Source organism: Sinocyclocheilus anshuiensis, unplaced genomic scaffold (assembly GCF_001515605.1).
Source record: "Sinocyclocheilus anshuiensis isolate Anshui unplaced genomic scaffold, SAMN03320099.WGS_v1.1 scaffold758, whole genome shotgun sequence".
Taxonomy (NCBI): Eukaryota; Metazoa; Chordata; class Actinopteri; order Cypriniformes; family Cyprinidae; genus Sinocyclocheilus; species Sinocyclocheilus anshuiensis.
The window spans coordinates 2254060-2267711 of NW_015548126.1; the positions used below are offsets into that span (position 1 = coordinate 2254060).

Genomic DNA, 13652 nt, shown 5'->3' on the forward strand with positions numbered 1-13652 from the left:
CACTGAACCAGAATAAAAACCACAAGCATTCCTAATACATGCATACCAAACTATCTACTCAAACCAGATCAAAATTCTCTTTTATAAATAGAAATGGATCACAGCATTAAATAAATGTTTTGTTGTTACATTCTGTAGCAGAGAGCACCTCATCTACTTTATGTTTGTTTGAAAGTAAAGTTTCAAAGTAGTCCCAGAGTTTAACTTACAGCACAGCTCATTTTTGGCTCATTAACACCAACTTATTACACAAACAAGTACAGCTCTAGCAACTCTAAATATGGTTTCCCCAAATAACTGAGCAAAAAAGCAGGGCACTGAAGAGGGAGAGTGAGGAACAGACTGACCTCTTTGAGATGATGACGCATGAGCAACCTCACCTTTAGAAAAGTCAAGGCGTTCAAAAACATCTTGTTTGACTAAGGTAACAGTCAGGAGACTTCGCTTTGCTTTATTTAAAACTGAAGGGTGTAATTTCTGCACCACAAACATCTCTGATCCACGGGCTTCTGACAAATAAAGACTGCTTATATAGTGAGTCCACTGATCTATCCAAATAGTACTTTCAACCAAACAATAGTATCATTATTACTGCATCCAACAACACAAAAGTTCACTTATCTACTTGAAACACCCACTGAACCTACCATTTTACCATCCACCGTATAAAGCCTCTTGACCACTCCAGAGTCCAGTTTGATGGCATCTGTGATATCAGTGAGAACCTGCTCAAACGAGTGGGCCGTCTTCTTGTTGAGAAGGATACGCACGGCTTTCCGAGGCTTTACCCCACTGCGGATTATGGTCACCAGTTTGGGTCGGATGAAATCCTTGTTATCCTTGGTTTCCATAGAACCAGCCTTGGCGCTGGCCAGAGAGGTGGGCGCTCGTGCCGATGGTGCGGTCCTGACGTTGACTGACCAGTTGGGGTTGACGTTCTTAGTGTATTCCAGATCCTTGTAAGGCTCAATTGATCCACATACATAACTCTCCCCTGTGATACAAAATAATATGAGAAATAACCAATGAGTGTCTCTGAGTTGTAAACTTGAACTTGTAAATTGGTTCGAAAAAATTTATGAATTTGACTGATTCGGTTCTCACTAATAGTTTTTCATAAAACGTTCATAAAATGTGTCTGAGTGATTCATTGATTCATCTGAACTGGTTCAAACATTTCAATAAAACTCTTTGATTCAAAACAAAGAGTTCACAATTTCACTGTTAATTGCACTGTTAAGTTCCCATTTTCAAGTTCCCCAGAAGAAAGAAAGTCATATGGGTTTGGAACAACATGAAGGGTAGAAGATAAAAAAAATATTTTTTGGTGAACTATTCATTTAATGAGGCTTTCCTACAACTTCAGAGAACATCTTGCACTCTAAAAATGACTTTCCATGTTTATTATGATATGAGAACATAGAAGAAAATCCATAAATTTGCCCACATGTGAGTTTAAGACAGTCAATGGGCATAAAAGCTCCTTATAATAGTCCATAATGACGGAGAGGTCACACAGTCAAGGTTAAGTGCACGGCAGAGACTGAAATCACCTCCATCTCACTCATTTACATTCATTCTACCCCTGGCAGCACTGAGAATTAATGAATGAATGAATGGGTGTCCTACATAAAAAGGCACCGCTGAGATGGCGCTGCTACAATTTCAAAATCAAATCAGAGTCATTTAACACATAATTCAAGGACAAACTTAGATGTAATGATTTCAGTTCTCGGGTTTGATTTATTGGTCAACACTGAGAGGAAGGGAGTGGTATAGAGATGCAGAAGCTGTTAAATATTAATGAGCATTTTAAAATGACTACTGGTTTAAATCACAGGGCTCTCTGATCCGCTCACAGACAATGCAAGCTTGATCCTTGTTCAGTACTACAAACTGCATGCTCTGTTTGGGGTGTCAGAGACCCCAGATATGAAGCAAGACTAATGCAATGACTTTCCATATAGTAGATTCTCAGATGGGTGTACCCACTACATATATTATGTGTTATTATGTGCTATTAAGTGCTTACTATGTGATATTATGTGCTTATTTTCTGAAAATGTACTCACACTCAGGCCAACCAAGATGTCCAAGAAAACCGATTTGGAGAAATTTAGCATTACATCACTTGCTCACTAATGAATCCTTTGCAGTGAATAGGTGCAGTCAGAATGAGAGTTCAAACAGCTGATAAAAGCATCACAATAATCCACATATGATTTGTAGTCATCAACATAACTACAGTCCATCAGTTAACATCTTGTAGAGACAAGTTGTGTGTGTAATAAAAAAAACAAAAACAAATCACCATTAAGACATTTTTAACTTTAAACCATTGCTTACAGCTAAAATATGAGTCCTCTATCCACAATATTGCTTTCTTCAGTGAAAAGGTTGCCTCATCTAAATCAGGAGAGAATTGAGCACAGATCAGGCTTTCTACAGCTCTCATCAGTGGATATATCAGTGAATTTTGATGTGAGAGGACAACAGGGAAGGGACTTTCGCTGAAGAAAGCAATATTATGGATTATGGAGTTGTATTTTGGCCAGAAGCGATGGTTTAAAGTTAAAACGTCTTAATGATAAATTTGTTTCTTACAACCACACAGCTTTTCACTTCACAAGATGTTAATTGACGGTCTGGAGTTGTGTGGATTACTTGTGGATTACTGTGATGCTTTTATCAGCTGTTTGGACTCTCTTTCTGACGGCACCTATTCACTGCAGAGGATCCATTGGCAAGCAAGTGATGTAATGCTAAATTTATCTAAATCCGTTCCGAAGAAAAGACAAACTCATCTACATTTTGGATGGCCTAAGGGGGAGTTAATTTTCAGCAAATAGTACATTTTTTTTGATGAACTGTTCCCTTTAATGAGTTTCGAATAAAATAATTTTAGTAAAATAAAGGTTAATTTCAAAATAACTAATTTCATTTTTACACATCACATTTGGGGTCTCTGGGACAGTACACAGACTGTCATTCAAGGAATAAGCTGAATCTTTATGGCTTTTGATATCATCAGAATGATAATGCACTACTGGAGAGTCTCATTTTAAGATAGTAGCTGGTGATTTAAGATGTTCAATAGCATGTTCAATCTTGTAGACCATCTAGTACCAGCATTAAACCAGCTACAAGCAGGTCGTCAGATTTTAAAGTGGTCTTGGGACAGTTAATGACTGGTTTGGACCAGCTAATGACCACTTTAGACTAGCTACCAGGTTCCAAAACCAGCATTTTCCAGCATGGTGTCCTCATGTGGAGAACAGGTACCAGCCAAACCTAGACATGTGTGATCTAATGCAAAGTTGACCATGTATGTCAAGTTGAACAAGAAACAAAAGATACTGGTGTCCCTAAACCTCCATATATAGACACCCAGGCTCACCTTCCACCAGCTGATCCATGCTGGTAATCCTCGACCCGTCAATGGTATAAATGGTCCGGACGCCTTGAGGCAGATTTGCATTATCTGATAGGGAGCGGGTGAGGTCTGAGAGCAGAGCATCGAAAGACCTGAATCTTTCGTTGGAAATAGCGTACACAATCCCCTTGAAGTACCGGTCTCCATTGCGGTAGAACCGGACCCTTTTGGCTTTCTTCTCGGAGCTCAGAGCCTGTAGGGTCCGGGTTCGGTACAGGCTGCAGTGGGCGCTGTGCGTGGGGCTCGGCAGGCCGTTCGCACGTGAACCCCCACGGCTGTATCTTTGTGCTTTGTCCCGTTCGTCGAAATGCTCCAGCTCCATGTCAACACCCGGGGCTGTAGTATCTCTGAGGAAAATTGTGTGAAAATGTGGTTAGATGAGTTATGTCAAAATTATAATTGCATTTATTCTAAGTACCACCCCGACTCCCCTTCACCCCCCCCCTTATTCATCTTACTTGTGCGCGTGTATCCGATGAGCACAGTCGATATGAAAGCACACATCTAATGGCTTGTCATCTCTTCCAGAGGATGCTATGATGGTTTTAAGAGCAGAAGAGAATCATGTGCTCTGCTGTGCTGGATCTGGATGGGGCGGATGGGCTGCAGCCGGTGTCTGTCTGCCTCTTTCGCTCTTTACGTTAGACCATCCCTCGTTTCAATGCAGACTGGCAGCCTTTGTCGTATTCCTGAGGTGGAAAAAAACCCTCAATGAATGAATACGAGCGAGGGCCGCGTCTCAAAAGCTAGGTAGCTGCCTACCTAGACACCTAGGCTGTCTCAAATTCAGGTCCTCGCGGGTGGGGAGGAGACTGTCTGGCGCCGCTTGCAGTCCAGCAGAGACGATCTATTCAAACTGACTTATACATGTAAACCCAAATGAGCCATGATAGCATATGAACTGAACTTTGATGTGATTCCTCATATAGTCCAGTCACACCCACTATTGTCCGCTTAAATCAAGGTAGATCCTTTATTGCACCAGTAAGAACCGTCTTTGCATTACATTAGATCCAATTAGGCCTATTTTTCATAGTTCAATCATATGATCAAGAGACTTGTGGTCGTGGTTGGCATAAGTTGTTTGCTTAGTTTTATTTTATTTTCATTAGCAAATTATGATTTTCAAATTCACTTAGGAAACCCTTACCAAAATGCCAAAAGATGCAGGATTTTCTATGATTTTGTAATACAAAACACATTTCTGGATATAAGTGTACTGCTAAGGATATAGGCTAAGTGTTTTAATATTTTTTAATAAATATTTATTATTATATAATACCGTTATATACATATAAAACAATTTACAGATTATGTTACATTTTTTAATGATAGATTATACTATACAGCTGATCTTATATATTTACTGTTAGTACAAATAGTCCAAAACTTACTATTGGTAGCCTATATTTTTATCAGTTAATTTTTGCATATTTAAAAAAAGTTTAAAATTCACCTCAAACTAGGACTGCTTGATTCCAGTTTTCCTCATTTAATGACTGATATTCACAAAATAAAAATAAAATAAAGATTTGAGATGTTTATATCGCCACATTTAAAATATCAATCTGCAGAAGTTAAGTCAAAACCTACACATCACTTTTACTGCAGATGGGTATATGGGTAGAGAAAGTTAATTGAGCCTACACATAGGCCTACACAACTTCATTTAGTGCAAGCCATAACCAGAACAGTTTATGTAGTTGCACATTTTCTTCCAGTGAGTTTATTACAAAGTACGACACTAGATGGCAGCATACACTTAAACTTCAATGCATAGGAAAAAAGTAGACTATCATTCAAGACTATTTATTATTCAGGCCGATTTTCACAGGAAGGCCAACTGAGTATGTAGTTATACAATATATATATTTATATATATTTTTTTTTTTTTTCATATATTATGTAGTAAAATGAAGTTAAATGCTGCTGATTCATGGCACTTTGAATAACCTCGTTTGACCTCATCTTTAGTGCCTTGGCTAGTAAAGGAATGGAAAGCAATGGAATGGAACAAATTTTAAAACATCAAACGGTGTGTAAATTAGAGTACACACAAAACAATATGTTTTAAATGTTTCATTTATTAAGTCAGATAACCATAGGCTATTATATTATTTGTCACTGAGCAAACCTACTGACTTGTGGTTAAACTTAATGCTTATTTATGCTGTCCATACATTCAAATTAGACATATATTGCATCAAAACAGACACAAAGAATTAACAACTCCGTTAACGTTTACAGTTAAATGTTATGGAAGTTCAAGTTTATATTTATATATAATCTATAGAAACATGGTCAGTAGTCAAAATTAAAGAAAAAGTGCAGTCATTGTCAACAGTTTTCATGGGGAAATAAAACTACTGTGGGAGGACTTCAAATATATGGCATTTTACAGTTTAATGCAGTTAACATTAAATATAAGCCTTGATCATTTAAAATATTATTATAATATAATATTAATATTATAAAATACACATTTAAACTTTAACATACTATCATTTTAAACATTTCCAAAAAAAGTTAGATTTTTCTGCCTCCTGAATAAACAGATTTCTGATATTTGATCTCTGTATCATATTCCAACTGCAAGTGCAATTATATTTTTAATGCACTTATACACAATAAAACCTAGAACCCATCATCTGCAAGAAATTGCAATGTCTGTTCCTAGCAGGGGTTAAAGTGTTTTTTAATATTTTAAAACATTAAAAAATCCTGAAGTACCAAGAACAGTTCTGTATACTGTATAAAACAGCTATCATAAAGCATTCTTAGAATATATGTATATTGAAGCTTTAGATATATAACTATTTTTAAATACAAGAAGATTCTATTTGTTAAGGCTCTGTGGGAAATCCGTAAAGTCCACCTTTGGCTTGTACTTTGTTTTAAGGGTCCATTTAAAAGACACAAGCCATGCAAAACTATTGAAGATTTAATATGAGTAAAATCATTGGTGATATGTTTAGTTGAGTAAATTGCTGGTGAAGTGGAAGGCAAGATCAGGAATACTGTCCGGCAGGCTGTGAGTCAGCTTGTAAAGGGAATTTTAAAAGTGCATTTAGCATTTCCCCCATGACACAGTGAAAATAGTAAACATGACAGCACGACTAACTGTGTTTACTGTAGGAAAGTCTTTGGAGTTCAGTGTTGGTCACATAATCAAATAACAGCATTCATTGAAAAACCGGACAAGGATCCACCCACTTCTTCAGTCATTTGGTTTGCTCTTAAAAATGGACACCTGAAACGAGAGGTCTGAATCTAAACTCTATTTTTGGTCTTTATGTTTCTCAACTTGAGTGCTCGGCTCTTGGACTTTATAGTCTGCCAGGATGGCATGGGCAGTCTCTTTGCCAGTCTTCTTGACCATTGCCTTGATCCCCAGGTTGTCGATATTGAACGCAGTGACGCCCACATTGATGGCCGAGTTGACAGCATGATCTGTGGCCTGGCCCGCTTCCGCCCCATACCTTGATTATAAATAACCCAGATTGAGTAAAGGAGGGGACGGGGTGATGAAAGAGGCAATGGAATAAGCTTTAGGAGATGGACAATATGTGACCCTGGACCACAAAACCAGTCATAAGAGTACATTTTTCGAAATTGAGATGTATACATCATCTGAAAGCTAATAAATAAGCTTTCCATTGATGTATGGTTTGTTAGGATAGGACAATATTTGGCTGAGATACAGCTATTTGAAAATCTGGAATCTGAGGGTGCAAAAAAATCAAAATACTGAGAAAATCACCTTTAAAGTTGTCCAAATGAAGTTCTTAGCAATGCATATTACTAATCAAAAATCACAAGTTTTAATATATTTACAGTAGGAAATTTACAAAATATCTTCATGGAACACGATCTTTACTTAACATCCTAATGATTTTTGGCATAAAAGAAAAATCAATAATTTTGACCCATACAATGTATTTTTGGCTATTGCTACAAATATACCCCAGTGACTTAAGACTGGTTTTGTGCTCCAGGGTCACATATTCGAAGCAGAGCAAAGCAGTTAAACATACATGCATGGATTCAGTCATTTCTCTAGAGAAAAATCTGAACTTGATTAAAATTGTAAAATTAATCCTAAAGATGCCATAAAAACATTTTTGTTGTGATGTGAAAAAGTTGGATTGAAATTTCTCAATATTTTTAGTTAGAAAGGATAGAACGGTTGTGCAAATTATTATGATTAAAAAACATTATTATGATATTATGAGCTATATGACAGTTATAGTAATCACCGTTATTTTCCCCTTTTAAATATTGGATAATTATCAGAAGGGTTTGAGCTTTTAATCTTAAACCTTCGTTATAATGAATTGTACAGTCGTACAGTATAAGATGATTTACACTCTCGTTCAAAAGTTTGAGGTCAGTCACCAAAGCTGAATTTATTTGATCTGATTTGAAATGTTTTTACAATTTATAATAACTGTTTTCTATTTTAATATATTTTAAAATGCAATTTATTCCTGTGATGCAAAGCTGAATGTTCAGCAGCCATTAATTTAGGACTTCAGTGTCACATAATTCTTCAGAAATCATTTTAATATGCTGATGAGAAACTTTTTTTTTTTCAATGTTGAAAACAGTTGTGCTGATTAATATTTTTATTGAAACCATGATACTTTTTTTCCAGGATTCCTGGTTGAATAGAAAGTTCAAAAGAACGGCATTTATTTGAAACAGAAATCTTTAAAAATGCCACTTTTGATCACTTTAATGCATCCTTTCTGAATAAAAGTATTCATTTATTAAAAAAAATATATATATTAAACATAGTAACCCCAAACTTTTAAACGGTAGCATATATACTGTACATCTTGGTCAAATTACGTAGATGATAATTATGTTTGCTATCCGATAGAACCCGATAAAAGCTTCTGTTGATGCAACAGTATAATTAAAGTCAGGCTTAAAAGGTTCAAAAGTTAAGAAAAATTAAGCAATAAAGACAATGAGATTAATTACTTTGGCTGTTAGGAACACATATTCATTCAATTTCTGAGCTGTGGATCATTTGCGCACAGCAACACAGGATGCTAACGGAGGTGATTTAATCATTATGTCCTATAAATCATTAGCATTGCGTGCAAGTGCTGACTGATTCAGAGTCGTACATAAGCTTTAGCCATGCTCGTGACCGTTAATTAAGGCCTTTTTACAGGGTGCAGGGAAAATGTTTCTACTTGTTTTCATTTGGGGTGTCTGAAATGTTCTCCAGACCCCTAAATCTGCAAACAAATAGACGGGAAAGAAATTAGCGTGAGTGCAGTTTATTTTTCTGATCCAAGTTACTGGTGAGAAACTGCAAATGCAGTTAAAACACTGCTATGATCAACTTTAAAGCAGGTGGAATGAGACCCTTGTGGAGTTACTTACTTATGTTTTACCGTGGTAACCGTTTCTGCAGCAACACTCTTTGCAATGTTCTTTGCTGCAACCTCCAACCCCGTCCACATTGTTGCAAATCCTGACAAAAGTAGAGTATTACTTAATTTACAATATCAAAAGTGACAGTAAAAACATTTATAATGTTGCAAAATATTTCTATTATAAATAAATACTATTCTTTTGAACTTTCTATTAATCAAAGAATCCTGAAAAAAAAATTATCACAGTTTCTACAAAAAATATAAAGCAGCACACCTGCTTTCAATATTGGTAATAATTAAAATTAATTAATTAGAATTTCAGCATATTAGAATTATTTCTGAAGGATTATGTAACATTGAAGACTGGAGTAATGGCTGCTGAAAATTTGCTTTGCCATCACAGAAATAAATTACATTGTAAAATACATTTAAAAAGCAGACAATTATTTTAAATTGTATTAATATTTCACAATATTAGTGTTTTACTGTATTTTTAATCACATACTATACATACAGCCTTGATGAGGATAGAGACTTTTTTTTCCAAAATCATTAAAAAATTCTAACTGAGCCCAAATATTTGAATGGTAGTTTAACTGTCTCTAAATGATTAATAGCACATATTACTGGCTCTTGACACCATTTAGTATTTGTTATACATTTAGTCAATAATATGATGGCTTTTTTGCTCCATGGTAAATTTTGTATGTGTAAAGAACTTGATAAATCACGTTAACCATCTGATCAATAACGCCTAAAAGATAATAATGTAATTGTAGTCATCAATGTGACTAAAACAGCCAAGAAAATAATCATTTCTGAGTGGAATGATTTACTTCACCTTGAAATCCACTTGCTGCAACCACCATGGCACCATCAATATTGGAGCGTCCATCCTTGTCTTTCTTCAGAGACTCTGGGATAAGCTTCCCTCCATGTTTCTTTACATGGGGTGCCAACTCTCGGCCAACATGTGCAGCGACTGTGCACAGTCCATCCACTGAAACAGTACACAACATGTTTTTGGCTCAAATCATACACAGTAAATGAAGTGCATCTCATCTTTGTTGAATATTATCAACACAATTAGGAATTTACAAAGACAATTCCTTACCAAGGAACTGGCTGACCTTCACTGCTCCCCCTGTGGCCTGTTTGGCCACATGGAGGCTTTTGGTTACTGTGGGGCTGACTTGGGCTGGTTTGTCCTCTGGTGTGATGTGCTCTCGTAGTTTGGATGCACCTTTATGTATGGCTTTCCCTGTATACTCAGCCCCCTTCACCAACCCCCAGCTCAGCCATGAAGCCCCTGTCGATATATTTCATCCAGTAAGGACAGCATCACAGCATCACTATTTTGGTGGAAACAACTGTTGAGGTTCTAGTACAACCCAAAATGTTGGACAGGTAACCAGCTATTATAAAGGCTTAAAGGGGTAGTTCACGATAACACGTTTGAACCACTGATGTCACATGGACTATTTTAAAGATGTCCTACGTTTCTGGGCCTTGAACGTGCAAGTCCTGTTTCTGTCAATGGAGGGTCAGAAAGCTCTCGGATTTTTCAGCAAAAAAAAAAAAATCTTAATTTGTGTTCCTGAAGATGAACGAAGGTCTTATGGGTTTGGAACGACATGAGGGTGAGTAATGAATGACTGAATTTTCATTTTTGGATGAACTATCCTTTTAAAACACTAGGTTTATGATTCCTAAATCCACAATAACGTGATAAACAAAACTTTGAGGTCAGTAGGATTTTTTTTTATTAAGCAAGGATGCATTAAATTGATCAAAAGTGACAGTAAATATATTAATATTACAAAAGATTTCGATTTCAAACAAATGCTGTTCTTTTGAACTTTCAATTCTTCAATCCTTAAAAAAATGTATGGTTTCTAGCAAAAATATTACGCAGCACAACTGTTTTCAACATTGTAATAACCACTATATAATAAGAAACGTTTGAGAACCAAATCAGCATATTAGAAAGATTTCTGATTTCATGAGACACTGAAGACTGGGGTAAAGGATGGTGAAAATTCTACTTTGCCATCACAGAAATAAATGACATTTTAAAATATAATAAAATACAAAACAGTTATTTTACATTTTAATTATATTTCATTATATTGCTACTTTTTTCCGTATTTTTGAATGAAATACATGCATCCTTGGTGAGCATAAGAGACTTCTTAAAACAACATAAAAATCTTACCAACCACATACTTTTGAATGGTAATATGAATATGTTTCACACCTTTCTTTACATTTAAAACTCATTTAAGGGAATCGGATCCCTCTTCTTACCAGTCAGGATCCCTTGAGCCACCTTCTCACTCCATTCAGGAAGTACATTCTCCTCCTCAGCAGCAGGGGGTGCTGCTTCAGCTGCAGGAGGCCCCATCGGCACCTTCTGACCCAGGTTAATGGTATCGGTTGCGCCATCTGATGCCTTGGGGACACAGGATAGCGGGCAACAGTTAAAACAGAGCATCATAAAGAACGCAGAAGCAGGCTCAAGCGATAACTAAAAGCAAATGGTGACTTTTAGGATGACTATATGGAAATTAGCCAGTATTGTTTATGACAAGGAGGGGAGTCTTTCTCTAATATAAGGGCACATTTTAAGGGTACATCAGGTTTAAAATGTCTAGCACTCTAATGTCATTTGGAAATGTCTAAGTGTCAGTGGGGTGGGGGGTGGTTATGAATGACGAGTTATGAATGAATGAAACGCCTTTGTCCGCTTGAGAAACGGTGTCTCTTCTGCGGCTCGGTACGCTTTCAACTCGTTTTTTTTTTGTCTCGAGTAAGACACTGTATGAAATTCATGTTACATGATTTGACAGATTTTTACGTAGAACGGGCGACAGCGCACCACATTAAAAGAAATGACATAAGTGGTTTTCATAATTCAATGGCCAAATTCAAAAACGAAACTAAAATTAATCATCTTTGAGAGCAAGGGGTGCCCCTGGTGTTTCGGGGGCCCTACGCAGCTTGCGTACTTTGCATATAGGAAGGATCGGCTCTGGTTTCAAGGACATTAGAGTTTCTTCTGTATAAAACATTTAAAGACTTCTAAAAATCACCCTGTTGCGTCGGTATTCCTTAATGTTCAGAGCATAAATATTCACAACCCACATGCACTTGTCATTCGGTGATTTTACAATGCATTAACTTTCAAATACACCTGAAATCTGTAAAGAAAAGGGGTTAATGAGACAGGCAGATGCAGTGATATGTGCCCAATGCATATGAGCAACATGCAAAAATCTGATTCTAAACAGTGAACATCATGCATCTAAAGAACATAAAGATTTTACCACAGTGTAAATTTCTTGATTCTAGTCTGTTGTGATAAAGAAAAAAGAAAAACTCAAAAAACACCAAAGGGGGCAGCAACAAGTAAGATTCTGGAATTGTTTTCAAATCTGCAGAGATTGAGTAAGTGACACACAAAGTTTGAGACGAGGTTGAGCCACCACACCTGCTCTGAAGCCACAGCTGACCCCTGTGTTTCTGAGGTGGGACCCGAGGGGACACAGGGACAGCTCACCTGGACACGCAGGTCAGTCAGCTGAGAAAGAACACTCTGGAAGAGTTCGCGTTCCTTCTGGGGAAGCTCGGAAGAAAGGACCACCCCAACATACGAGCCCGGGCTGGGAGCCATCATGTCAGGGAACATGTAGACTCCCGTGTTGCACAGCAGGACTGGGGAGTCAGAGGCCATCAATGGGTAAAGCCAGTCACAAACCTGAAATTAGAAATAAAAATTAGTGTGGCTTAGGACCGGTCTAATTTCTAACCTACCCCTACAACCAGAAGGCATCTATTGGCTGATATGAATGTTGTTTCAGGCTACAAGCCACCAAAATCTGCAGGCAATAAAAATAAAAATTGATAAGCATGAGAATGTTGATTCAGGAACATGTCTTACTCATTGGGACTTAATAATTATTACCGGATATTAATCTGCTCAAACAAACAGTCCCACCTCAAACGTATAATTTATAGTAGACCACAAAGATCAAATAATATACAAATCTTACTGAATAATTCATGGGAAAATGCTTTCTGTCATGACAACTCTCATGACAATGTTAATGTATTTGGTCTTGGCGGAATAGATCTGCTACGCTGCTGCTACGGCAGAGCAAGTACTGGGCTGCACATATAACACATATGAATAACCCCCATATAGCATACATAAATTACCCTGTAGCAAATCTATACAGGTGGAGCTGGGGAAGCTGGAGGGTTTCTGAAGTGCGCTGCCAACTGCTACAGCAAACAAAAAAGCCAGGTATTTGAATATTGAGCAGCGAGCTCATTGGCTACCGATACAGGAGAGAACCAATCAGCTGCCATGTGACAACGATGTCACCAGGTCAGATTGAGCTAAACCTATCGGATTGCGCCATCTAGAGTTTCATGCCAGAACTCTGTATTTATCAAAAAATATACAAATAACTTTTTATCTGATTTTAATATATCCCTTTAAATTAATATAATTATTCCCTTAAAATATGATTTTAAATTTAAAGGCCTTACTTTACAGATCAAATTAAAAAAAAAAAATCTCAATGAACAATAATTAATGTAAATTCTTTATTAGAAATATACAAATATTTCCAATATAAGTTAATATAGTCCGATGTAATATATTTAATATGTTTCTCTAAAAATCACTATTTAAGTGAGTATTTCAAACGACTGAGCCTGGTTTCTCCCAAGGTTTTTTTTCTCCATTCTGTCACCTATGGAGTTTTGGTTCCTTAATTTCTGGCAATACTGTCGACTTGATCGCACAGATGCTATTTGAACTG

General features: G+C 36.7%; 2 protein-coding genes across 4 annotated transcripts in view; both read right to left on the bottom strand.

Moving 5' to 3' along the window:
• The window catches only part of LOC107704780 (serine/threonine-protein kinase DCLK1-like), a 42043-nt gene extending 37797 nt beyond the window's left edge, over positions 1-4246 (bottom strand). For 2 of the 3 annotated variants that reach the window (XM_016507804.1, XM_016507805.1), the window contains exons 1-3: positions 3892-4130; positions 3398-3780; positions 648-994 (exon numbers count right to left, since the gene is read on the bottom strand). In XM_016507804.1, coding sequence (XP_016363290.1) covers positions 648-994; positions 3398-3755 — 705 coding nt within the window. In that variant the 5' untranslated portion in view covers positions 3756-3780; positions 3892-4130. Of the gene's footprint in view, positions 1-647; positions 995-3397; positions 3781-3891; positions 4131-4195 lie in introns of those variants that run through there. The other variant, XM_016507803.1, reaches the window with a different exon arrangement.
• Positions 4247-8240: 3994 nt separating this feature from the next.
• Positions 8241-13652, bottom strand: part of LOC107704699 (spartin-like) — a 10587-nt gene continuing 5175 nt past the window's right edge. Inside the window, exons 4-9 of the mRNA XM_016507686.1 lie at positions 12383-12580; positions 11131-11275; positions 9938-10132; positions 9665-9823; positions 8831-8921; positions 8241-8682 (exon numbers count right to left, since the gene is read on the bottom strand). Of these exons, the coding sequence (XP_016363172.1) occupies positions 8634-8682; positions 8831-8921; positions 9665-9823; positions 9938-10132; positions 11131-11275; positions 12383-12580 (837 nt within the window). The 3' untranslated portion in view covers positions 8241-8633. The remainder of the gene's footprint in view (positions 8683-8830; positions 8922-9664; positions 9824-9937; positions 10133-11130; positions 11276-12382; positions 12581-13652) is intronic.